Genomic DNA, 26,928 nt, shown 5'->3' with positions numbered 1-26,928 from the left:
AACTGTTTCAAACTTTTTACTGACAATGCCAACATTTGGTATGGGGAAAAAATGTGCTGAATTCCCCCAAAAAAGGAATTTTATTGTATTCAAGTCACTACATCAAGCCACAAAGAACAAGATCAGTCCAGAAGAGTAAAGCTCAGGGGCCCACACACCCCTTGAAAGATCACTGCTCCTAAGCTTTAAGATGGAATCTCCTGAAGATAGGCAAGGAGTCTTCTAGCAGCAGCAAATAGAAGGTGTTATCTGGAAATCAGCTCCGCCCTTCCATGCTCTGGTTCTGCAGCTTCAGTAGCACTGAGACATCTACTTGGACCTCTGTCTCATCTTTCTCCTTTTGCGCTTCAGCCTGTAGGGGATAATATTCTTTTAATTGTCAATACTAACGAAACATTCTACCATAAGGCAATGTAGTGTTTCCAGTCGCATGAAGTGAAAAATTATTTCTACAGAGATTCAGTAGGTACCGTTTTTTCCTTTCAGGTTTCTCTTGAAGACTTTTATGCCAACAGGTCTTTGAAGCCACTTAATTTTAGATTAGCCAGCTACTTTAATGATTATCTGTATTGTTCTCCATAGCCTTTAAGGTTTCGATGTTGTACCCCACCCTAATACTTTGGGATATGGAAGTACAGAAATACTTGTATAACTAAATAAATGTTTAGTTCACTTTTCCTAAAGTAAGTCATTTCCTCCAATATCCTTCCTACCACACCAGTTACTTGCAGAATCAAAAGGCAACTGAGAAAAGCAAAACAAGATGCAGTTCAAGCAGCTCTTCTTCCTGCCTCCTATCCATTCCTGTTAAGCAGGTTAGAGGTAAAAAATAAAAAATAAATCAGGTTAAAGAGGGCCACCAACTGTGAACCCCAGCACTAAACAGGCAGCCAACAACTTTGCAGTTGTCAATAGAAACACTTAATTTCTTTGGCATCACAATTTCATACTCCCAACATGTATGTTACAGGCAGAGCCCAAAGGCATTGGAGAGAGTGATTGTGGCAAAGCCTGTAGCTGTCTTGCCCAGTCAACTGAGAACAGATGGCAATAATGCAGGGAGTGGTATTTTTCCACTTTTATTGCAATAAAAGCACCACTACTGCCTGCATTATTGCAACCTGTCCTGATTAGTAGAAGAGCCAGCACAGAAGCCTCCCTCTGTACTTTTCTGAGGGGAAGGAGAAGCATTGGCGACTGATCACTAGTGGAGAAGTACTGATGCCTACTTTGGGGAGGAGGGCATTGGGGGGCGGGAAAAGAGGACAACATATAAAAAAAGCAAAATAATTCACACTTAAGTTCTCAACTGCTTAAGGTATTCAAAGGTGAAGGGAAAATGAAAGATTTCCTACCATCTCAAACAGTAGCTTTTTACCAAAAGTTGAGATCCTGCCCTCAATGAAATTCTCAGTATCACATATGCAATACAATCCTAGGCTTGTTTCATCCAAGCCCCACTGTGCTAAATCGTTTATCTGCTAGTGGGTGTTCCAAAGTACAAACTGAGTGTCTCAGATAACTATATACAACAGCTGCAGGGCTGTTTCACATAGCACCAATTCTAATGTTTCTGTATTTATGATCCCTAGTGGGTGGCAAAGCTTATGTCAGGAACAAGAATGAATGGAAAGCACTGAGGTATAAGTGCCTCAAAACCAAAAAAAGGGGTTGTAGTCAAAGAGAAGGCTATTTCTACTTTGGTTAGTATGGATATCATTGCATTCAGGCATGCATCTATGCAAGGAAATTGCCTCTGTACACTGGCCTCATGCATTAGTGATTGACCTGTGTTTGGCTTATTTTCTGTGCATCCCCAGTGAGGTTCACTTGCTGTTTTACACTGGTTGAATCTGTGATGAACAGGCTTGAGGGAAGGCCTATTTCTCTGGATGCAACATGTGGCAGTCTGTATGTTTTCCATTATATTACTGGGAAGTCTTATACTTTGAATTATCACTCATTTTTCTAAAGCACTGCCTTGCAGAACAGCCACTGCTCCATCACACTGCTAGCATGTCTTCATCCACCTGCGATTTAGATAACCTAGGGTTAGTATAGCTCATCTGCATCTGTCTTGCCTAGATTCTTTGCATCAGTAACTGGTATTGGCTTCTGGTTGCACCAATGTAAGAAACCTAGCAACATTAACATTAAGCCTCATTGAGCTCAATGGAATTTATTAAGCTAGCATACTGGGAGTGCACTAAGTCTGCATAGCCAGTAGACCAAATTTGAACTTAGAAACAAGTGGGGTCCTCAGATTTTAATTTTCAACAGCCACTATTTAAAATTTTAGATGCCCATGTTGTTACAACGGTATCACTAAATTAGTCAATGCACTTTCGAGAACTCTAATCCAGAATCTTCAAATGCAAAGAAAACAAGTGGGTTGCACAGTAAAATAAAAACACATGCTTACATACCTGCGCATTCGCTTCTTTCGCCACTAGAGAAAGGGGAGAGAAAGGAAAGACAAAGTCAGCGTTTTTTATAGCACCAAAACCCAGAAGAGTAACACAAATACACTGGTATTTAAACATATATGAGGTGCAAGATCTCAACTTGTAGTTTTTTTTTAAAAAAATGGGCCCAGCACCAACAGCATTTTATCCATTAGTGTCATTTCCTAAAATTGCTACTCTGGAGCTTGGCAGAGTCTTGGTGTCAATTTAAAAATTCAAACAACAGCTCTACAAACCTGGGGCCCAGAAAAAACACCATTTGATAGTGCGATCTTGTGCACTGCTTACTTAGGAGAAAGCCCCACCAAGTTCAATGGGACTGACGCCTAAATGCGCATGTACAATAGTCACTAACAAAACTCAGGGCGGCCCTGATAAATGCCTTCATCAAGTATCAGGTTTACAGACTCGCTTCTCATGCAGGATCGCCCCATGACACTCGCTTTACCAGCTATCCCTCCACCCTCTCCAAGCTGCCAGGCCCAACTCTCGATATTCACACGCCATCGCGCACCTAGGCCTCAGCAGGGTTTCCTATCACCGTGTAGGCCCCAAAATATCAAGAGGGCCTCGCCTGGCAGAGAAGCACGAGGCGGTCTTGCCAGCTCTTCCATTTCCCCGCTCGTCATAATAACCTTCCCCATTTCGTACCTGACTAACCGAAACAATAGCCCGCCCCATAGCAAAAGACGGCAACGCAGGCCTCGAGCCCAGCTACGTTCACGGGTCAGCTCGCTATCCAAGCCCGATACCCCACTCACCTTAGCTCTCATGTCGGGGTGGGTCCCCCGGGCTCAGTCCCTGAGAACAGGCAGCAAGGCTGTGGCCGGATGGCGACGGATAGACCTCGCCGGCCACCACAGAGCAGCTCCGGCACAAGATGGCGGTGGCGGTAGCAAAGGAAAGGCAGAGGGAGGCTGTCGGTTGCTATTTATACGTCACGCGGCGGGCAGGGGAGCGTCACAAAGGGCGGTCTTCGCATTGCATGGTGGGAGTTGTAGTTTGCGCACGAGAGAGGGGACACATTTCTCTCAGAGTGTAGTCAGGTGCTCCGACGCCATTTTGGACGTGAATGTAGGAGCCTCAGCCATGCTTCCTAACGCCTGGAAATAAGACCCACTGAGTTCACGAAGACTTAATACCGGGGCATAGACTGCACTGTTAGCCGGACAATCCGGCGGAGGAGCAGTTACATTTCCCCACAGCTACAAGCACACCCAACTATTCGGTGGAATTAAATTTCAGGCGCTGAAACATGCCGTCAAGACCGCCTTTGACCATGTGCAGAGAGCATTTTGCAAAATAGTCCGCAAATGGAGTTCGCCTGCGCATCTGGGAGACTTACAAAAGTGTATTTTTAAGGTGCAGCTCTTCCCTACGGACTGTAGCAATCACGGGACAACACGCCTAGGATTTTAGCAAACACCCACGAAATAATCATGTTTAAATAAAGGGTCTGATCGTTTGAATTATAGGCATGGGCAGGCTGATCCTAGGCATATTTGTGCTGTAACAAATTCCTGGGGAGCCTGGCCATTCTTTTGTAGTGGTAAAATACTTATTTCCTGGGCCAGGTCACAGGCTCACACCTTATTCATATCTTAAATGTGTCCTTAAGACAGGATTTGTGAGGAAAGAGACAATGGGGAGACTTTTCCAGTTTGACCTTGCAGAGAAAACATTTGGTCAGTTTAGGAATCAAAATGGTTCCAGGTTGGCCTTCCTGTGTTGATCTACGTATGTGCGGTTATGAACATTGCCATATATCTAAGACCATAAAATTCCTATCACACAGTATAAGTAAAAAGAAGACTGGGATGCACCTAACAGTTTTAATTTAAGGTGTTTGGAACTAGAGCAACTGAACCATTGTTAACACTTGGCTGTACCCAAAATACTTGGGAATTGCATATTCACAACACTAGCCTAGGAGCACACACAAGGTGCACACTTACAAGGGAGCACTATCCAATCCTAAGTAGACAAAACTGACCCAGTGTCCACACCACTCAGTCTCTACCCCCCAAATACACTGCACATAGACCAGAATTACACATAAATTTTCCTTGTAAAACAAAAAAAACCTAAACCACCACAAAAATACATGAGGGTCAACAACCTGGTGCCCATGGGTCAGGTTGGCAATCCCTCCGAGGATCTAGCTATATGTAAGAAGTTATGAAAATGCTATATGCAGGCTTTCCCATATATAAATTCATTGCCTAAAATTGTCACCTGGAGTCGCTGTACCTGATATACTAAGGGTGCAATGTGAAGTAAAATGTGACCTGCTTTTTCTATGCTAATGCAAACATATTTAATGAAAATGGGCCCTTGCCTAGCTTTGCAAAGGAAAATAAAAATTGTTACCGGTAAGTCAAAGTCAATATCATATACCCCCACCCCACCCCACAAAGATTTAAGTCTTTCTTTTTTGTAAGAGCTTTAAATAGAATAGGGCGGGGAAGACCACACTCCCGTCATGCATCTCCTACATAGAAAAATACTACATTTCAGGATTGCAGGCTTCTCAAAACCTCAGATTTACATCTTTGTGAAGTTACATGCACTTTTCAAGTCAAATCCAGCCCTCGTCAAATGAAAACCATGGATATTTGAAAACCTTCTGCTGATATTTAAGTGACCTCTTTATTCCAAGGAGCTTATTGTCTGAGCATTTGCTTCCCCCACTTTAATTATTTCAGTTATTTATTAAATTTATATCCCACCCTTTTCCCCAAAGGAGTCCCAAGGTCACAGGACGCCTCTGCAAACACACAGCTTCAAGGAATTCATTAGCAATGGAGATTAGTTCAAGACATCAGAAAGAAGACATGAAGTGTATCAGGCAGTATGCGATACCAACGAAAAACTGAGTTCTGCTCTTTGCATATCCCACCTAATAAAAGAATCAGCTAAAGTGTGGCAGTCTTACAAATTTGGAGCCAACTGAAAATGTCCGCAATGAAATTACTGCACCTATTCTTCAACAGATTGTAAAAATGGAAGCAAGCCAGGAAATCACATCACCTAAGTCTTCTGTATTTTTAAAAATCTACATTAGCATCTCCGCTTCAGGCCTATCTTAATTTAAAATTGTGTCTTATAGAAATCCAAGGCGGGTAGTGTTAAGGACTTTTCTATCAGCACAAGCCTTTCTGCTTGTTGGATGGAACTATCTCCCCTGTCCTTCATCTGTGTGCTGATCTAGGGGTTCTTCTCATCCCCCCAAAGCCAATGGAGGGGGTGGGGTGACGACAGGGGGAATCCCCCCATTGTACTAGCAGGATTTGATGCACTGGCTTCTGCTAGCACAGCTATTTTGTTTAATCCAGCCTGTACAATGTGCACTTCTAAGCCACAGAATTAAGAATAATTATAGTAAATAACAAGATGAAATATAACTTTTTAATTATTATTCAATGATCTGAAAAGAACTCCCTTAAGAGAATCAAGTCTTTTGTCTCAAGACAGTATTTAAAACAATCTTTCAATTTTTTTAAAAAAAATAATTCCAGTAGCACCTTGAAAGACCAACTAAGTATAAGCTTTCTTTATACAATTATAATGGTCACAATTCTAACATAAAGGAGACAAGGTTGATGGGAGACCTCAGAACAGAACTCATTTTGGGATATTTCAAAGGCACTTCCTTCCCAAGTTGAGTTAGTCTTACATATCACTTGGGGAAACAGGCAAAGAAATGTGTACTGGAAAAAGCAACGATCAGTGTCGAAGCAATGATTCAACATCAAATTCGTTGAACTGGTAATGTTGTTCAGATGCCCGATTATCATCCTCCAAAGCAACTACAGTGGTACCTCGGGTTACATACGCTTCAGGTTACAGACTCCACTAACCCAGAAATAGTACCTCGGGTTAAGAAATTTGCTTCAGGATGAGAACAGAAATCGTGCGGCGGCAGCAGGAGGCCCCATTAGCTGAAGTGGTACCTCAGGTTAAGAACAGTTTCAGGTTAAGAATGGACCTCCGGAACGAATTAAGTACGTAAGCAGAGGTACCACCGTACTCTATTCCCAATGTTAGATAGGTAAGCATAATGCCAGTGGACAACAAAAGTGGTTTAAAGGTGCTCTCAAGGCAAATCTTTAAAAATGTAGTATAAACACAGACAAGTGGGAATCACTGGCCTACAATCGCTCCAGTTGGAGAACAGCCTTGACCAAAGGCATCCAGGACTTTGAAGAAGCACAAACGCAGAAAGGGAGAAACGTGCCAAGATGAAGGCATGTTTGGCAAATCCTCACTGTGATCACACCGGGAAACGTATGTCCCCACTATAGATGTGCAGATCCAGAATTGGCCTCCACAGTCACTTATGGACACAACTGTTAAGAACGTGTTCATGGAAGACAATCTTGCTCGGCTACGAGTGATCACCAAAGAAGGCACAAAGCATCTCACTAAACAGCATCCTGTTAAAGCCCCCTTAACAATGATCTATGCCTTCTCAGTTACACATATCCTTCATAACACAGCAGTTCTTGCACTTCATTCAATGTGTAGTAAAGGGCAACTCAACTGTGTTTTAAGGACCCTCTTGTCTAAACACTTCGGAGAATGTTACAAGACGACCGGTTGAACAAGTCATCGCATGGCATTCTCTTGCAAGGTAGTTATATCAACAGCTACTGCAATGTCAGTGTAAAACACTCAGGAGGCAGGTTTCCACCTGCGCTGCAAATGTACTGCATGCCTTGTCTTCTACTACTGCTGTATGGCCTGGCGCACCATGGAATCAGGATAATGAGATTTGTTAGAACAGGCATCCCCAACCTGTGGCCCACCAGATATTTTGGACTACAGTTCCCATCATTCCTGACCACTGGTCCTGTTAGCTACGGTTCATGGGAGTTGTAGGCCAAAACATCTGGAGGGATGCAGGTTGGGGATGCCTGTGTTAGAATAACCACGACACCAAACCATTATCCCATTAATGCCAGAATCTAAGGAGCTGTTTCTCTGGCTTAACAGCAAAGAATAAATATAACATATTGTAGGCCAAGTGTTAAGAATTTCATAATTTTACCCTTCTAAAACGGTAGCAAAGAGAGCGACAGAGTTTCACTATGCCGGGAATGTGGAAACTGTGGCTCACCAGATTAGGATGGACCTCAAATCCCATCATCTGGGGCCACTGGACTGATGGGAGTTTGGGCTCAAACACACCAGGAGGTACAGGTTCCCCACGCCTGCTTCATGCAAGAGGCTTAAATACTTAATGCTCATGCCTCCTTCATGGACATTAAAATGAAGAGATAATGTAATAATACTACCCTCCATCCTCCAAAAAGCTGCTCATTCGTAAGGTGAGGTGAGGGACACACTAACCAGGAAAGCTGCACTCCTAAAGATTTTCAGCATGTTCTGGATATTTAGAACTCTGGTGACTGCAGCAGTTTAGAATCATGAAGAGAATTCAACATTTTAACGTTCTCTGTCATCATGGCTAATAAACGTATAAAAGATGGAACATTTCTTCATGCATACCATGTTTAGGTCCGAAACACTCCAGATCCTTCCACCCCCTCAACATAGCAGACCCATTCATCTATCCAGAGGTGTCACTAATCAATTTTATTTGGAAAAAAATCAAGTTACAGAACAGTTTGTGGGAATTTTCTTCCAAAATTTCCAACGGCATTTTTTTTTTAAATCAAGAGATACAATTGCCTTGAAGTTTCAAAATAAAGATAGAAAATTAAATTAACCGCCAGCAAGTCTTAGTGGTTTATAAACTGGTAATGTGGCTGAACTCAAGCCTTTCCTTTATGGAAAGGCGGTACGAAAACATATTTACTTATAAATGCTAAAATATTCCTCATTTGAACAAGTTCTTCCCCGCCCACCCTCCCTTCCCTTCCCTTGTTCATGGTTAACAAATGGGAGCAGTTCAAAACTAAAATGGCAGTTAATTGCAAGTTTTGTGCATGATCCTCCAGGCTCATCACTTTCATACGATTCAGCCTCCGCTCAACATGTTCCCAATTTTACCTCCCAAACGTAGCACTGAAAGCAACCCTTACAAAAGAGCAAGAGAACAGAGTAGAAATCAAAAGTAGAAAGTTTACAAAGAGTGATGGAAAAGGTTTTTCAGGAAAGAAACATGTGTTTATTTCCTTTTATGGACTTAAAACTTTGGTAGTAACTGTAATTTATTTTTTTTAAGTATTTGAAATCCAGATATATTGGTCAAGAAGGACTTTGCCTGCCAGAGAGCACACAAGTGCTCCCCCCTCCTAACAAGACAGGTCTTCAATTCAGCTACAGTAAGTGTCTTAGACAGGGACCTGGTTAGGAATACAATAGAAAAAAAAATCCCACAATCATATACAATTCAATTGGACAATTTAAAAAGACATACTATAGAAAAGCGATTCCCACAAAGAGCTTATTCCAGGTCCAACCACTTATGTAGCATTGCATTCATTCATGTAAAAAAGATGTTTGGAGGGAATTCTTCTGAAAAATCCTACTTTATACGACTTATCAACCTGAGCAGTGGCAAGTTGAACGGAAGTATCCAAGTGTCCATGCACTGACTGAAGCAATCTGTCGGTGGAATAGGGAAGACAGGCAATTTTTGGCTATTCCCTCTTTCCACACAGCCCCTGCAACCCCTTAAATCTGCTCCAGAGGGTTGGGGGACCCTGCAGAGCAGATCTGAGAAGCAAAGAGGGCTGCATGGAGAGGGAAAATGGGGGGGGGGGATTGCCTGCCTTCTCTATTCCACTGACAGGTTCTTCCCGTTAGCAGATGGATAACCACTGGATAGCCATCTTTAGTCCACAAAAAGCAACAGACAAGTGCAGATGAATAAAATGTCAAACCATCAGATGAAAACTAGAGGGAGGAAGCTGCAGATATCACTTTTGTCTCAAAGGATTTTGTGAGAGTTACCGTATTTTTGCACTGGGGTAATTATTATTAAAAAATAATAATAATCACACAAATTAAAAGAAATGTAGAATCTTTACGAAGACAAGCTATCTACTCGGAGAATGATCTTTAAACCAGCTTCCTGTCAACTTTAAAAATACAAGGTCGATAGTTTAAAAAGAAACACACACACACACAAAAGAACCCTAAGAATGTCCTATATGGTTTAAGCGAGAAAAAAATGACTGAAGATTATTATAGGAAGAAGGCATGCAAGTTACATTAACTGCATGTAATGAAATTCTAAACCCAAGAGCTTTTGCATTTTTAACTTCAGTTGTGAAAAGATACTTGAGGATTTTTCAGAGGAATCAGAGTACCTGCAAAAGGGAATTGGGGGGGGGGGGAGAACTAGACGAAAGCTCAGAACTGTATGTGTTCACCTCTAATGAGCACAAGTAGTATCAAAGGCTATAAAGACTGGATGTAGGCTAGTTTTTACTCCTGATTTTATTATTTCATACTTTTAAAAGTATTCTGAAGTGGCGAAGAGACTCCTCCCTCAGTGGCAAAGTCAGTCACAACTGGTTACACTCTGTGGGAAGTCCAGGCTATTTGTCATTTGGTCCTATGAGACAAACAGCCGTAAATGGATATTTGTTTCTCTTGTTTTGAGTGGGGCATTTGAGAGAAAGAATCAGGTGCTACGCAGAGGCAGTCAGAGCTGTTCAGTCACCAGTCTCATTCTCTTCTGCTGTTTCCCCTGTTGTGGCGTTCTCGGCATTCTTAGAGGCCTGAAGGAACAGAGGGGGTGATATTAACTGAAACTGAAACTAATAGGAAAGGAAAGGAACAGTTTGCAAAAACTCTAGACACAGCATTCAATATTTCACAGTTAACAGTTTTAAAGAGGACACCTCAGCTTTCAAAGGAATGCCTGCCCAAACCTATATGAGGTTGGATTTTCCCTTGTAAGGTTTGCATGAAATTTCCGATCAAAATATCTTAAAACTTCACCCGCATAGAACTCCACCTAAGACCTTAAGAAACTTTAAATATTTATAGACACTTTAAAAGAAAATAAGCCCCCAGAATCCATATGTAAGTTCTTCATTTGGCCCAATATTAAGCAACTGCACCCATTTACCCTGCAGTTGTCAAACTCATGAAATCCTACCAGTCATTTGGAAAAAACGGAGTTCTAAAATATGCTGTACTATTATCGTATCCTGTTAAAGAAGATTTAAGGCGGGATGGGGAACTGGATGCAACCAGAAGGCTAGATCCTTATCTCCCTCACCCTCCATGGGCCAACGCTGACAGGTGGGTGGGCCATACTTCTGTCGATTAGCTTTTAAAAACAGAGCGTTTTTCGTTTTTGTTTCCAAAGGAAGCTTGCAAAGCTCCTTAAGTTGCACTTCCCAAGCGCCTGACAATCAGCTGATTGTCGGGTGCTTGGGAAGTACTGAGCAAGGGGGTTTGCAGGCACCACCAACAGGGGTGCCTGCAAAGGCCCTTTTGTCCAAGTCCCTGCCCCTCACTTGACATCATACATGACACCAGGCGTTGGGTAGGTGGGTGTGGCTTGGCCAAAATGGCTTCACAGACCATATGGCCAAGCCTAAATAGACCCACAGGCCAGAAGTTCCCCACCTCTGAGCTGAGGCATCAACATAGTAATTTGAGGTCTCATTGTCTTCAAGAGCCATAATGATGGCAACAACACAATGTAATAAAAATAAATAAATAAATAAATATTAATTTTAAATCTGCCCTTCACATAAGGTCTAAGAGCAGGTTACAATATTTAAAAAATGTAATGAGATTAACACACAAACACAACCAAGTACCTTCTTTTTCTTCTTTTTTTGGGCCTTGCGGCTTGCTGAGCTCTGTAGGAGTGCCTGCAAGAGGGGAAAATGTCAGAAGCGAAAGGAGATACCTAGAGTGCGATTACTTCTAAGACAACAAGGAAGGGAAAATCACTGCCAGCCATAAAGGAATGCAGCCAGTCCTAGAATGCTTGGCACATATTGGGACTAACAATTAGCCTCACATAAAGCTGAGCTATGCATCCTTTGGAGCCAGCAACTTCTAGTTTCACCTGCTTGCAGAGAATTACTCAACAGTATCGAGTCTGGGAGCCTCACAGTGCCTCTTTAGAAATTACAAGCTTATAAAATTGTCATTTAAATTTTTCTAAGAAGAGGAAAGAAGAATTGCAAGGGGCGGGGGAGTTGCATGTTTCACTTTAGCAAGTAAGTAGTCACATTTGTATAAAACAGCCTTCAAAATCATTTTGGTTTTAATTCAAAATGCTTTCAATGAACTCACTCATCTTGTTCTTACACCTCATTACAATTCACAACAAAAAAACTTTACTAGCTCTTTAGAAAGAAGAAGCAAATTGCTTAAACATGATATCTCACATGACAACATGCCTGAAACATTTTTGTACTTGAAAAAAAAAAGGCACAAAAGCTAGGGGAGGCAAGGCTTTTTCTTCTTAGCACTTAACTTGCCTGGTCAATTGAAAGTTAATACAGGTACCCACTCAGTGCATGACAGGGCGATATTTGTGGCACACCGTAATCCTAGAAGGGTGAGGAACTATGGACCCAAAACAGTCCCTGGGGCCTCTACATCCAGCCCACAGAGTCCTCACCTCATTCCCCGGCCATGGGCTTGAAAAAGCTTGGTAAAAGCAAAAGAGTATTTCCTCCCTCCCAAAGTCTAATTGTAGGGCAGTGGTGTCATAGCTGGAGATGGAAGTTAACTCTCACCTTCCCATGTGCTGTGATTCCATCAAGAACATTGTGGCACCACAATTAAGCTATTCATTGGCTCAAATAGAATTGCTTCTTTCAAAGCCAATTTCGGGAAGTGGAAAACAGAAGCATGGGCTGTATATGTAGTATCTCTGTGGGGTTCTTTTTGGCGGGGGGCATACCTTGGCTTGCCATATCTACTTTTGTTTGGGCCAGACTCACCATTGGCATGCAACACCTAGAAGGTTGGCCAAGAGGGAACATGGTCTTTTGACCAAAAAATGTTCCTCACTTCTGTTCTAAACACACACACTACAGTAAACCTGCAACTTATGTGGGGATTATGTTCCAGGGATTGTCCCTAAAGCCAAAATGGCATATGGTCAAAACATATTGGGTGTAGTGGCATGTGGAATTGCCACCCCCCTGCCCATCCCCTTTTTGCCAAGCATGTAAAGCTGAATGCACGCAAGTTAAAAGTGTGTGTAAGTTGCGAGCTTACTTCATTTTAAAATGCTTTTCTTCTTCTCTATGGGCTAGTCCTCAACATGTTAAAACCTACTTTGGATCCCAAATTTGTCCCTGCTCTCTTGGAACTCCTTCCCCAGCTTTATTAATGAATAGGTACTGGGAATAACAAGAACTATCGATTTTTATCTCATCACATTTACACTGGGAATAAGTAACTCAAGCAGTTCTCCCTACTGTGACAACATTTGTTCCTGGAACTCTGGGCACTTATACAAAGAACACTGTAATTCCACTGACCTTCAGATCTGCATCTTGCACCTCAAATTCTGATTTGTAGAGTTCAGGCTCAAAGGGACCGCTAGTTATCCTCATGGGACCATTGGGCATTAAAAGCACCGTGAACTTAAACTGGGCAACAAACTCTCCTGGGTGGGGGAATTAAAAGAAAGATTAGCCATGCACCATGTTAGACAGCTGCCTACATCAAGGGTCTGACAAGCATACAAGAAAAAAAAAAAGAACCAAGAGGTAAGATTGGTTTGGTTCAGACAGATCTGCTATAATAGTGGAGAAACAGGTATGTGAGCTTGCCATGAGATGTTCATTTCAATTATCCAAATTAGAGCAGGGGTTTCCTTGCCTTTTTACCTAAACTCAGCCCACCTGAACTTTTAAAGGCACTACAGTGGTACCTCGGGTTAAGTACTTAATTTGTTCTGGAGGTCCGTTCTTAACCTGAAACTGTTCTTAACTTGAAGTAACACTTTAGCTAATGGGGCCTCCTGCTGCCGCCACGCCGCCGGAGCACGATTTCTGTTCTCATCCTGAAGCAAAGTTCTTAACCTGAAGCACTATTTCTGGGTTAGCGGAGTCTGTAACCTGAAGCATATGTAACCTGAGGTACCACTGTACTGTTGAGGTTCTTATTCAAGAAGTAGCAAACCACACCCTCATTTCTCACTGGTCTAAGATATTACTGCAAGTGTCCAGGGGTCCACAGTTGTGGCTGAACCAACCAAAATGTGTAGTTGCCAACAATCCTGTCCCTCTCCCTCGAAAGACACTCTAAAATTAAGTGTAACTAACTTGATAAGTAGTTGCTCAGGAGCACTGAGTTGTTTTGCTGCTTTGGAGCACCTGCTAAAAGCAACACAACTACAGGAACGAAGCCTTTCTTCTAGGCTTGGGAGCGTTCACCCCTGCAATTGCACTGGGCTTCAGAAGTACTCCAAAGCAGAAAAAAGGCTCACTGCTTCCGTTTCCAAAACCAGAGACAAGTCCCTGCCCATCTTTCAGTCTGCTCTCATCACAAATGTAATTACCAGGTGAACAGATGTGCTCACCACTTGCAAGCGTATTTGCACACTCTTGCAAATGACACAATATATGTGTCCTAGTCTCTAACTGTGACCCCCCAAATTTAACCAAAAAGCAAAGATCTGTTATGAAGCATGTATCTGTATTCAACATGTACATTCCGTTCTAAAGTTAAGTGCTCTCAGAAGAGTTCTTTCAACAAGAAACATATTGGGGCAACAAAAGAGTGTATCAATTCAGCATATCTTTCTAAAGGTAAAATAGTGCATAATAATTAGTCAGAGCTGCCAACTGCCTAGCCCCAAAGCAAGACAAAAATTGCTCTGACATTCAGGCACAAGTGCTTACCTTCTTTATCATAGAGGACATTAAAAGGCTGTAGCAGCTCATGTTTAGCACATTCTACTACTCCCATCCTTGCCTTTTTTTCATCCTCAAATGCCCTGTATGGAACAAACATAAAAACAAAAACTGTTTGTGTAGGCTTTTCTGCATCCTTTGGTTACTATAAGAACTGCAGAGTCATAGCACCAAAGAATGCTTATATATTGTGCAGATGCACACAAAATATAGAACATGTTACTGGACACAGAATTCAAGTTCCTACTAATCTCAACATCCCACCCCATTATGGCAGCAAACTTAATTTGGAGAGTGCAGAGATGCTGGCACAATCTCACAAGGGATAGCTGAGTAAGACTTCTTGTGCCCAGGGTTTCAGTGCCCCCTACCCAGTTAGCAGCTACCACAGTTACCAAATAAGCAAGACACTTGCGTAGCTTATATAGGCTGTGGAATTCACTTTCTCTTAGTACAACATTTTGATTTCTTTAGCACTTAACAATTCTGCTTATTACCTGTAGTACGAGGCTAGCATTCTACACACAGCTTAAACTAGGAAAAGCAATATAACTCAGAACATTCCCTTCACTTTACAATACATGCAAGAGACATGACTGCAATGGTAGGAACCATTCAATCATTGAACTACCAAGTGGAATCCCCGTTGCCAAGTTTATGCACAGATGCACCAGAAAACAGAGAGTACCTGAGAGTGAATGGCATAGCATCAAAGCGTCTTTCCACCTCACTGAAAAAGGCACGGGAAGTTTTCATTTTCAAACCATATTGCTTGGAAGGGTCCCTTTTGTAAATTGTAGTTCTCTGCCCAGCATCCTTTGCCTAAAGACATGCAAGTCATTAAAGACAGTTTTAGCAGCATAATATATAGATTTACTTATATGATGAAAGGGAAGGTAGCAAAAGAGTAAAAGGGGGTAAAGGATGTTTTTTGGGCTACGATTGTGGTTATGTAGAGCATTTCCCAACTTAACTGGCTTTTAAGACACTACATCAAACAATCTAACCAGGAAGTTAACATCCTTGTGACTTTAGATAAAGTTGCCGAACTTGTATGGCACCTGATTATAGAACAGGTGTTAAGCAAGGACACTTACCTTTCCTTCTCCAGTGCTGATGAGAACATCAATGGCATAAACTTCATGGACTTCAAATTCTGCTTTTTCATGGTCCTTTCTAGATTTAAAGAAAAACACACACACACATGAAAATAGAAGACCACCTCCATTTGAACATTGTTTGGGAGTCAATATGAAGCAAGATACTAATTCTAAGTCATGTGTTTCATCTTACAACACATCTGCGCTCCTAGTGCCCAAAAGGCACAAACACAAAACGGCTTGGCAACAATTCCAGACAAGAGACACGTACCTTTGCTGGTCTGAGGGGTTCTGGATGATAGTCTTCTCCCCATCTATCACATGCTGCTTCAGCTGGTGTGATAGCATCCCTGTCAAGAAAGGGTATCTATTAGCACTGGAGTTGCAAAGCAGCCAGTGAATCACAGCTGATAATCCAAGGCACTGCACTGCACTTTCTTTTTTTAAAACAAAGATCAGAGACACATCTTGTCATATGCCCAAAGGTCTGCGTGTGCTTGTTAAAAAACAGCTTCAAAATTACACTGGGATAGGTATTCACAATTCCAATAGCTGGAGGCTGCTTTATTAATAAGATAGCTACATCACCATTTCTACTAAAGAAAAGCCTTTTTGCCACATTATTATTATTTTATTTAGTCAACTTATAAATGGCTTATTTTATATAAAAATATTTCAAAGCTATTTACAGTAAGGAGTTAAAGATTTTAAATAACTAAGAGTCAACTCTGCAGGCCACTCTGTTAACCTTCTCCTCCCCTTTTCCCACCAACATATTCTTTTCTCTTTCTGCAACTTACTATTTTAACCCTCTCTTTTGCCTTCTACCGCATAGCATGCACACTGAACCTCATCTCTATTTTCTGCATCACAATCTCTTTACTCTTTTCTCCAATTTATCTTTTTATGCTCCAGTTCTGTGCTCCTCAATCTTTCCTTGCTCCTTGCTGAACTTAACAGCACTCTCCCAGTACCTCGCACCCTAAGAGTCTCTCCATACTATGACAATATGGATTTGCAGACGAGTTTGCACTTGACAGGCAGCTGCAGCCAATTCTGACACTGGTGATTTCGCAAGTATGAAGTGTCTGTTTCTAAACTCTCTCATTCATAGTGCATGTTTAAAATCTAAATAAATCTTTAGATGCAGGTCTGAAATATTGTATGTTTATCTCCATGAACGTCTCATTCACAAGCAGACTGTGGCACAGCTGGATAGTTGCAACACTGCAAAAACTACCAACTCTACTGTATGCCTCTGAATCCAGGGAGAGAAGCAGCACACAACACAATAAAAGCATCCTCTTGCCCCAGTCCCCACTGATTTCTTCAGGAGTGGGAACAGATCATAAACAGCAGGGGTTTGAAATTGCTTCAGGGGGCATAATTAGTCAGGGAAGTGACTACTTAGCAGCCCAAGGATTTGGTACTGTGCAAGAAGAAAGCTTAGAAGTGTTAAATGTGCCCTTAAACAAGGCGACACATTTAACTTGGGACTTTTAAAACGACCTTTCCATTTCAAGCCTGAAACACTGTGTCAAGTAGTACTACAGGGACTTCTAACATCCAGGGTCACCAAACAAAGCATTCCTGCTCATCCAGAGACAAATGATGTGCCCAGAGAAATTTGTCCATTCTATTTATTCTCTTCCCCATACCACCCTCTGACACAATCTAGATCAGTACACCAAAGCATTCCTTCCTGCTTTGATGCACATCTTCAATATTTAAGATTCAATCTAGGGAAAGCCATGTCTCATCTGCCCTCCACATCACAAGCTTTGAGCAAGGAAATAGCACCTTTCTATTGGCAGGGGGCTGATGGAGAGAGAGAAATAAGTCTTGACCTTGAGAGAAAAGAGCTCTGTTTAGTTTCATAAACTGCTGCCAGTGACTGGATGATTATAACACTTGAATGTTTCCAAAACAGTAGCTGCTTAGATTCCCTTGACAGCTTGAGCAGCCTCCTCCTCACTGTGCTGACATTTTTTTCCTACATAGGCACACCACAGATCTACAAGACACTGCATGTGAAAAAATCTAACCTTAGAACCACATTTTTTGCAGGGTGGCCTAATACAGAAACCTTAACTGACTGGTGGCCGAGAACATTTCCATAACACATAACTAAAACAGCACATTTCTTTTACCGTGCTATCGCCTACAGTGAGCTTATTTTGTGAACTGCTCCCAAAGGTGACTTATTCGACTTTGGTACCATCAACAAAATAAAAGCAACTTGAAAAGTTCAGCTTGATACCTTGATAATCTATTTCGGTTTCTAACAAAGTTCCTCAAAGCTTATTACCCTGTGCCCTGAACTGTGACCCCAAATTTAAGCAGTCAGTTCTTTTAGCCAAATGGGCAGGCTAGAAGGAAGCACAGGAGTAATTTCTACATTGAAGCATGCTAGGAGCTCTAAAGGGAATATTTATTCACAAGCATGTTATACCAAAGTACTCCAAACATCAAAAGCAGATATGCTGTCCTTACAATAACTAAACACTTCCAATACTTTCAAATTCTACAGAAGGATCATTGCTATGTTAAATGCTCTTCTATTTCTGCTGTCTCATTTCATTGTTCAGTTAGCTAATCCTTACCTTCAATTGGTGTGCAGTTAAATGAATGAGCTATCTTGTTCCAGGCATCTGTCACTTGTGAATTCTATTGGAAAAGGGTGAATAATGGCATTTAAAGTTGAATTTGACCATATTCTGCAGTGAAACCTGTGATCAACACAGTTTAACGGCCCCTACACTGGCTATTATTTTGGAGAAGCGGATCATAAATGTATTCCCCCTTCCCTGCACAATAAAAACCCCCTATAAATTCCAAGCCTTCAACAGAAAGTTGTTCAGTATTAGAAGCAGCCAAAACATTCCAGTATACAAGGTACTGTATGACAATGATCTTTTCATACAGAACTTTTAATGGTGAGAAGCTGAATAGAATTACCACTGAAATCGTTATATATGCTATATAATTGAGGCAGAGATTAATTGTCAATAATAATGCAATAAATCTTCAATTTCTTGTTTTCAATGCGGTAGCATAAACATACTGCCTGAGACTAGGAGGGAATTACTGGAAGGGAAAAGCAGAACTTTCTACATCCTGCCCTAAAATTGTCATTAGACTAAACAAATGCTCAGCTGCCAAATACTTCTTATCATGTTTGGGGAGGCGGGCGGGAAAACCCAAGAACCTTCAGCCATTTGCAGAAAGACTAATGACAATACAAACTCTTCAGTAACTACTACTTTTTCACAAGCAAAGACCTCCTCACCCCAGAGAGCATTTCTGCTATCTATGGTAGAACAGTTTAATACCTCTTCCCAGAGTAAGGCAATGATTTTTTATTTGTATGTTCAGAATAAGTTGAGGATTGGATCTGTGGTCATAACCTCTGGTCACCCATCCTAAAACATGAAACCAATTCATGTAAAAAGTAGCCACCCATTGTCACCTGGTTTCCAGGCTTAACCAAACGCAGAGCAGCTTCAGCACAGAGGTGAGCGGCTTTGATGACATCAGCTTTGCGACCTGACACTGGAGTTTCCTGAAATGGTAGGAAAAAACTAATATTCATATAAGGATTTACTCCTAAGGGGTGAAAAGTGACAAGCGCTTTCTCACTGACAAATCCTAAAGACACAGTACAGCTGCACAAAATATGAATGGAGTAAACGAGCTAAAATTAAGCACTCTTGTCCCATTGATTCCAGTGAGAGGGTTTAAGCCTTATCTGAATCCCATCCTGTTGGAATCAATAGCGCTTTTAAAAGTGTTTAACTGATTGAATTGTGCCCTTCTCAATCAGATGACTTGGACTACAGCTCCTACTGTCTCTGAACACTGGCCATGCTTACAAGGAAACATAGGAGTTGGAAGTACTAAAGATATGGAGAGCGCCTGTGTTTGGAAGGCTGCTGAAAGTATTTTGCCACTCCCTTAATTCACAAATGGGATTCAAATATTATCCAGCCCTACAAGTCACTCTTTTCTTTGTTTTGCCTTAGATGCTAAATCAGCATTAGCTATGGTTAAATAAACCGAATTGACAAGTAGCAAGAGTTCTCAATCCACGCCAGAATGCTTGAGTCACCAAAGTGACCCAAAAAATCTGGCTACATTTCCAGCAATTGTGTAGAAATTCAAAAGTTTAATCCAGCCTTTCCAGGAATATAGTATATTATTATTAGTTTATTTTGCCTTGGATACTTTGAAGAGCTGCAGTTATGATAATTTAGAATTTTGCTTAGCTTGCAACTTTGGCCAAGTTGAATAGGACATGCCACTTAAGAAGTTACACATTAATGTACAGCGCCTGATGGAGTGACTGATCAATAGAGCTGTCCCACATTCTTGGCAATGGGATGGATTGCCACTATACATCTAGAAATGCAACCACTCGACCCATCCTACTTCTTAGCAGCTATAGCTGCAAATGAATAACTAGCAAGCCAGTTCTAAGGATGCCGCTTACATTACTCCCCCTACTGGGGCCAAGCCTGTCTTGAAAGTAGCACATGCACATGCTACTCAAAGCCACATACAGGAGATTTACCTTTGATGCATCAATGACAAAACTGTGAGCTACATTTGCTATGAAGCCATCAACATGGACTCCCAGGTCACTGCAACATGAAAAGGGAAAAAGAGATTTAAACCACAGCTAGCAATAAGGAAACTTCTGCAACATCAAAGGCTTAAAAAAATTCTGCTTACATGACACTTCCACATTCTAACCCTATTAAACCATTATGGTACACGCAATAGTTGGCACCATAGCAGTTAAAGTGACTATCTCTACTTAGGAAGCAGGGCAGAACCATTAAAATGTGTCTCATGTGCCAAGAGAAATCTACACTAAACCAAAAATGTGTCTCATGTGCCAAGAGAAATCCACACTAAACCAAAAAACAAACACACACCTGCACCAACAATAACTTTGGTCCTCAAAAATGTGGCTCAGAGGTACCATATATAGCGTAATGCACTCTGAGCAGACCAGCTTAAAATATACAGCTGAGGGTAAAAGTAAGCCAACAGATAACCCAAGAAAGTGAATGGAGATGCTTACATTTTGACCAAATCACCATCTTTGAGAATGTAATCCTGGTCACTCTTCAAGGGGGAGAAGTGACAGACACAGTTATTTACCGATATACTTGTGGGGAAGGCAATACCTACACAAAAAAGGGAGCAGTGATGAGATCATACAATCTACACAAGCCCTGTAACAGTTTTCCATCTCACAAATATAATAGTTACTGGTATGTATAAGTGTTAGTGTTTTAATGTGATTAGATTGTGTATCAGACATTGTTTTGACAACTTTTTAAAAAAGCAGGACAGAAATAAGTATCGTAACATGGGTCCCCTAAACCAGACATTTGGATTTGGGACACAAGTTGCCCTATGTAATTCAAAGACTACATCAATTGAATAATGACTAGGTTGGATTGCTATCCTTTTTCTGCTGACACTGTGAGTGGTACTAGAGCTGCTACAGCTGCACCAACCTGTCTTGTAACTTTGGAAGCTTCCTCAGTATAAAATGAGCTGGGCTTGGTCAGTGCTTAGAGGGAGAGGCTTAAGGTGTGACCTGGGATAATTTATGGGAGTATGAACCACTTTTTCAGACAGTAATGTGCTACTTTTCCAACAGATCATAATGCTGCTGCAGAGCCAGTAATTCCATGGCTTGGATTCAGAGATCCCATGCATGGAACTTTGCCCATAGGACTCTCCCTAGGGAGGGAGGATGGGGTGATTTTCACCAGTTCCATTTTCCTTTCCAGCCCACTGACCCTAAAAAGCTGCTCTGGACCCTCAAGAACTGTGTGGGAGGAAATGGAGAGGGGGGGGGGGGAGAAAAGAGATGAAAAACCTTCCTCCAGCAGAAGGCTTCATGGGATTTCAGACACACTGCAATTCTGTAATTCCAGAACTATGCAAAGTTGCCTGACCACTTATATTTGCTATCAGCCCTTAATTTTGTGAAATATGCAACACTATAGTGCTTAATATTTATGTTGCTATCCAAGATTTATGATGTTATGCATGATTAAGACACATTTTTTCTTGTCAAGGTATCAGTATGGATGCAGACTGGCCAACTGTCATGCATGACAAGGCAAATCCATTCATGGTTTTGTCTACATACAGAGTCAACATGTCTTAAACTCATGTCAACGTACTTTTAAGTAAACAGTTCATATAACACTACAATCCTCAAAACAGCATGGACTCTATATCCCCAAGGCTAATAGGTATTTTATACTTTTATGCCACTCTGAAATCCCAAAGCAATCTAGCATGGGTTGGTTTTCACATCAATTTAAAATTTGGGGTTTTTGCCAGACTTCAAGGTACACAAAGAAGAGGAAAAGAAAATTATGTGCTGGGTGCCGAAGTATTGAATCAACCCCATTAGGGGCAAAACAAAAGTAATTTCAAATCCTCCCCTTCCAGTTAACTGGATTCCATGAACTGCCAGAAATGTGAGCAGCATTTTTAAACTGCTTCCAGCTAGACAAAAACGGAATGCCTGATGTTCAAAAGTATAATTTATCTGCACAAAATGGAACAAATAATTCAGATCTGGAATACAAACTAATACAAGCCTAAAAGCATGTAAGCACTGGAACAACCTGCAGCAGTCACACTGGAAATCTAGGCTGGGTCTGCAGGTCTTGCATCTCAAACTCCACAATCCACATCACTGTACAATTAATTCTATTCAATGATGAATACAATTTAAATGAGGCAACATGATATGTATGTCAAAAATAAAGCTGGAAAATTGTATGTTACCTTTCTTCATATCTTTCTCTTTCTTAAAGATTTTGCCAGTCTCTTCCATGATCATGGCATCCCCTCTCTCACATAAGCTGAGGACAGACACTCCAGACTTAGCTGCTTCTACCACAGTCCGTAGGACTCCTGTAATTCAAGATAAAACTTCATATTGAATATTTTAATACACTTTACAGTTGCATAAAGCTATGCCACACTATGGAGCTCAGAAAGTGTATTTAACATTGGTAGCTCAACTTCTCACACTGAGGCAGGGTTCGAAATTAGCAGGGCACCAGGCACATTTTGCGCCTAAAGATTTTCAATTTGCGAGTGCCTCAAAAAGTCTGGGTGCCATTTTTTTGCACCTGGCTGACACTCAAGGATTACTGAAATGTATTTGCTTTGAAGCCTCAAAGTATATGTTAAGGATAGACAATATGCTAAGGAGTTTAACAATAAAAGTCCCAGAAGCCATTTGGCTCCCAGTATTTCTATTCCAGTTTCTAACACTGCACTGCTAGATTCCAAGGCATCCAGGTTCTATTCCCACATCAACTGCCTACAAAATGTACATTAAATTCCATTGTTGCATGCCTACTGAATTAGAATACTCTTACCTATACCATTTAGGGAACTGAGAATCTCTAGTAATGTCTTCAGATTCCTAAAGTCAACTCCACCTCATGAGGTGACAACAGGTTGCAGTAGTTTTTCCAAACCTGCATCTTTCTGTCCCCAAGAAACTTTCCATCAAAGGTTGATCTAATCAACCTTACTTCTATAGAAACTTTGAATTTTAAATACTATAGAACACTCACATTTAATGATATTCTAAGATTAAAGCACACCTAGTCTTTCATGGTTTCATTTATGAAAAGCATGTGAGCCAAAGAGAAAAACATTGGCTGAGGATTCTGTCTTGTCTAATTAAGGTGTCCTCATCAGAAAAATGGCAATATTTTCTCTAAAGCCAGAGAATATTCCAGAAACAATACATTTTTGCCTGAACTGGCTTTTGGTGGGCAATGGTTAAACTGGTCTAAAACAATTTAATGTATATTTTATATGTCTTCAAATGCCATATCATTGTTTGTTCTTGTGATGATTGCATTTACCCATGTTGTATCTGCAACATATTTTGTGTTTAGCTTTATAAAACCAATGGACTGAGATTACTGAACAACTGGCAAAAAATAGTGTTTGAATTCTTCAAGTTAAGTTTGCATAAATATTTAATCCTCATCCTTTTAATACAGAAGTTTCAAGAACTGCTTCATGTTATCTTAACAGATCGGCTGAAGAGAACAAGGAAAATAATTTTAACTCCATTTATAAGAAGAGCTGAGACAGTTTTGTCCCATGTGCATTCTGCAACTCTGTGGTAAAGCTGAGACCTGCTGTTAAGTCTCCAGTATCTTTAACCTTTGAATTTAAGTAGAAAGAATTTGCAGAAGTTTGTAAATGACATTAAGACAAAGTATCCCATTCCAGATTTTGGTAAATCCCAAATGTAGGATAGAACACAGGGATTCCTGAGTTCAAAAGCCTCACATTACAGTATGCACTCCTACCACCAATTAAGCAGTCAATAGGGCAAGCTTATCTTTGAACAAACTGCTTTCTTCCTCCGCAGCACAAAAATAAATTGAAAAAACTGGAAGCCTGACGCAGCATTTTAAAATTTAATGGAGCAGGCAAAGGTATTTCTCTACCCAGTATAAGAGTGTGTGAGTGTGCATGCTCACACTTTGCAAATGCTCAGGCCTACAAAAGTCAACTGTGAGGTACAGAGATATGTGGTTTGCTACAGGGAAAGACTCCCTCCAACACAGGCAGTTAAGAGCTGAGCTGCAAAAGCCGTTTCCCTTTTTCCCTAGTTCGCTGTAATCCTAACAATCCACTTCCTAGAGTTCCCCGAACAAGGTGATCCGATCCGAAGCAGAAAACCTCCCTTAAACAAAAGGGGAAACCTGGGAGGAAGCCAGGATGTCGGAAGATAGTGAACGGGAGAGAGCGCCAGCAGCACATGGCAAGTCGCAGACCATGTGCCTTACAGTTCCTGGAGGACGGCGGCTCCATTCCCCCGGGGGGAGCGTGGATCGACCAAATCTTACCTTTCTCCTCTCTCAAAATAACCAGAACACATAAATTTATTTGTGTGTTTTTTAAATGCACGTGATTGTTTTTTTCTTAACGAGCTTTTCACGCTCGGGGAAAAAAAAACAAAACACCCCAATGGCGGGCAGTGGACTAAAATTAGCCCTTCAAACTCTTTCTAGAGATTCCAAGTTGACCGAGGCAAGAAAGGAGAAAGGAAAGTACACCATGTGCCGGGCGGCTCTCCCAGCTTACCTATCAAGGGCAACGGCTCTCGGGGGAGGGAGTGGAAGTATCCCACGTCCCTCAAAATCGGTTTTTTTTTTGGGGGGGGAAGAGAAGTCGCTCCAGAGTTTTTTTTCCCTCACCCCTCCCCTCCACTAACAAGAGTTCAACTTCAACCCCGAGTAGGAACCGGGAGGCGGGGGGGAAACCCCCCACCCCCAGGTCATATTTCACCCCAAGCCTTGACGACCGACCAGCCACCACACACACACTCATTTTACTAGGCAATATTATATATACACCCCACACCAGGGAGCGAAGAACAGATAACACCCCCCCCCCCAGCCAGGGCCGCCCCGGCAAACCTGCCCTGCCTGACAGCTCGCCTCGTCACCCCCCGCCCCGGAGGGCTCCACAGGCAGGCAGGCAGGCGCCCGACGCCCAGGCCCCAGGCCCGCCCCCCCCCAAGCCCCCGGCTCCCGCCGCCGGGCCATACTCACGGTTGGCTATTTCTCCCCCCATCTTGTACTTGTTCACGACCACGTCTTCCGCGATCGTCAGCTCGGCCGCCTCCTCCTCGCCCGACATGGTCGGACTGAGCCGTCGCCGCCGCCGCCGCCGCGGCGCGCCTTCTTCTCCTTCTTCTTCTTCTCCTCACAGACGACGACGACACCGCCCGGCCTCGAGCCCTCCCTGCCGCTGCCCCCCTGCTGCCGCGTGCCCAGGTCGTTGTCGTTCAAGCCGCCGCCGCCGCCGCCGCCGCCTCAGTAAAGAAGACCGACTGCGAGACAGGCTGCAAGAGGAGAGGGAGAGAGCGAGCGAGCGAGCGCGCGGGCTTTGCGCGCGGCACGCTGGGAAGCGAGTCCGCCTCTGAGGACTACAACTCCCGTCAGGGTCCAGGCCCAGCCAGGCTTCGGGCGCAGCGTGAGGTACGACGGGAAAGCTGAACCCCGCGCGCGCCCTCCTTTTAAGTGGCGTCACCTAATGGCCAGAGGGGGAATTGCGGGCGCAGCTTGTTGCGCCTTCGCCCGCCGCTCATGTTCTGACGTTCGTTCTAGGTCGTCTTCCTGTCCATATATTAGCGCCGCCTGGAAGTTGTAGTTTGGGTGTGCACGTGTAGTCAGTTTTGCTGCATATCCGAACCGTCCTTGGGGCGTTGAGATTAAACTTTTTGGGTTCTGTCCTCAGACTGTAAACTGTTGTCTCCACTCCTACATACTTTATTCTTTTTCAACATTCACTCTTTGTCATGCTTTGTTTTCTCTGAAAGTCTTAAAATACCCTGCCCCTTAAACTTTTCCCGAAATATGATTTCTATGAGTTCTAAGCCTGACAGAATTAGATGTCCGTAATCTAATACAATACTTAGCTAAGGCATTGCTAGAGCTGAACCGAGTGCTCTTTATTACTTTAGAAGTCTCTGGGTGCATTCACAAGTGACTGTAATGTAATGTAGTCAGATATGTGTCTTAACTTATTCTGGTGTTCTTAGGAACACCAGCCTATCCTTCAAAGCATTTGCAGTCAATCCTGCATTTTATGTAACCCGTGTTTCCTGTTAACTTATTTTACTCAGTGATAGTGACAAGAACATGATCAGGCTGCCTTCCTCTGCTTGAGCTTGACATTAATTCATTTACTGTTTATTTTGCTGACTTTTTTTTTATCAAGGGAGGAATACACTAGCTTGATCTAGCGTAATGTGTTCTTAATAAAATCATACTGGTGGCTAATATTCCATGTTTGATGATTACAACTTATTTTTTTTAAAACTCAGACTCATCTCTTCGCATGTCCAAAGGTCAAGCATGCAGCCTGATTCTATACTTGTAAATAAGTAATAATAATAATAATAATAATTTATTTATACCCCACCTATCTGGCTGGGTTTCCCCAACCACTCAGGGCGGCTTCCAACAAAATATTAAAATACAGTAGTCCATCAAACATTAAAAGCTTCCCTAAACAGGGCTGCCTTCAAATGTCTTCTAAAGGTCTGGTAGTTGTTGTTCTCTTTGACATCTTTTCAGGATTCAACCTCAATCTGTAAGTGTATTCAGGGGTTTATAGCTAAGAAAACATGCATAGGATTGTATCCTCAATGTGGCTTTAATAGCCATAAAGGTCTTTCCCTCATTTCTCATGTTCCAGGATCATCACAGTTTCCCACAAGGTTGACTCAGACAGTACAATAATTAATTACATTTGATCCGTTAATTTCTCCACAAGCCTTGATGGAGGGAATGAAGGTCACCAGGCCAAGCTGACCCAGATTATTTCCTTTATAAGTGACTTCATACAGCAACAGCATTTCTTAAGGATTTTCAACACCATACAGAATTTTACAGTTTTTACATTTTACAGATGGGGAATTTCTTTGAGGCCAACCAGTGTCATAGCCATGAGTAAACAGGGATT

The 26,928-nt window shown here is 42.0% G+C and overlaps 1 protein-coding gene across 2 annotated transcripts; it reads right to left on the bottom strand.

The window, feature by feature from the left end:
- Positions 1–61: 61 nt before the first annotated feature.
- PA2G4 (proliferation-associated 2G4) lies at positions 62–25,386 on the bottom strand. Of its 2 annotated transcripts, none has more exons than XM_081849852.1 (16): positions 25,011–25,386; positions 22,204–22,332; positions 20,468–20,573; positions 19,952–20,021; positions 18,851–18,943; positions 17,985–18,048; positions 15,653–15,731; positions 15,379–15,457; positions 14,970–15,103; positions 14,270–14,364; positions 12,902–13,029; positions 11,216–11,269; positions 7,763–10,159; positions 3,227–3,568; positions 2,427–2,449; positions 62–352 (listed from the first exon to the last, which is right to left on the bottom strand). In XM_081849852.1, exons 1-13 carry the CDS (start codon positions 25,096–25,098, stop codon positions 10,094–10,096), a joined length of 1,185 nt encoding a protein of 394 aa, XP_081705978.1. In that variant the 5' UTR covers positions 25,099–25,386; the 3' UTR covers positions 62–352; positions 2,427–2,449; positions 3,227–3,568; positions 7,763–10,093. The 2 variants fall into 2 exon arrangements, with proteins under 2 accessions (XP_081705978.1, XP_081705979.1); XM_081849853.1 differs by having other exon boundaries at positions 7,818–10,159.
- Positions 25,387–26,928: the final 1,542 nt, after the last annotated feature.

This window comes from Podarcis erhardii, assembly GCF_964252035.2.
Source record: "Podarcis erhardii genome assembly, chromosome: 2".
Classification (NCBI taxonomy): Eukaryota; Metazoa; Chordata; class Lepidosauria; order Squamata; family Lacertidae; genus Podarcis; species Podarcis erhardii.
Note: the sequence above shows the minus strand (reverse complement) of the source record. Positions and strands in the feature narration are given on the sequence as shown.

What these genes read in the sequence shown, in the direction of transcription:
- PA2G4 (XM_081849852.1), bottom strand. Translation starts at nt 25,098, where the DNA reads ATGTCGGGCGAGGAGGAGGCGGCCGAGCTGACGATCGCGGAAGACGTG. An exon ending in GGGGGGAGAAATAGCCAACC is followed by an intron (nt 22,333 to 25,010) that starts GTGAGTATGGCC and finishes CTTGAATTACAG; the next exon opens with GAGTCCTACGGACTGTGGTA. An exon ending in GATGGTGATTTGGTCAAAAT is followed by an intron (nt 20,022 to 20,467) that starts GTAAGCATCTCC and finishes TTCATGTTGCAG; the next exon opens with TGACCTGGGAGTCCATGTTG.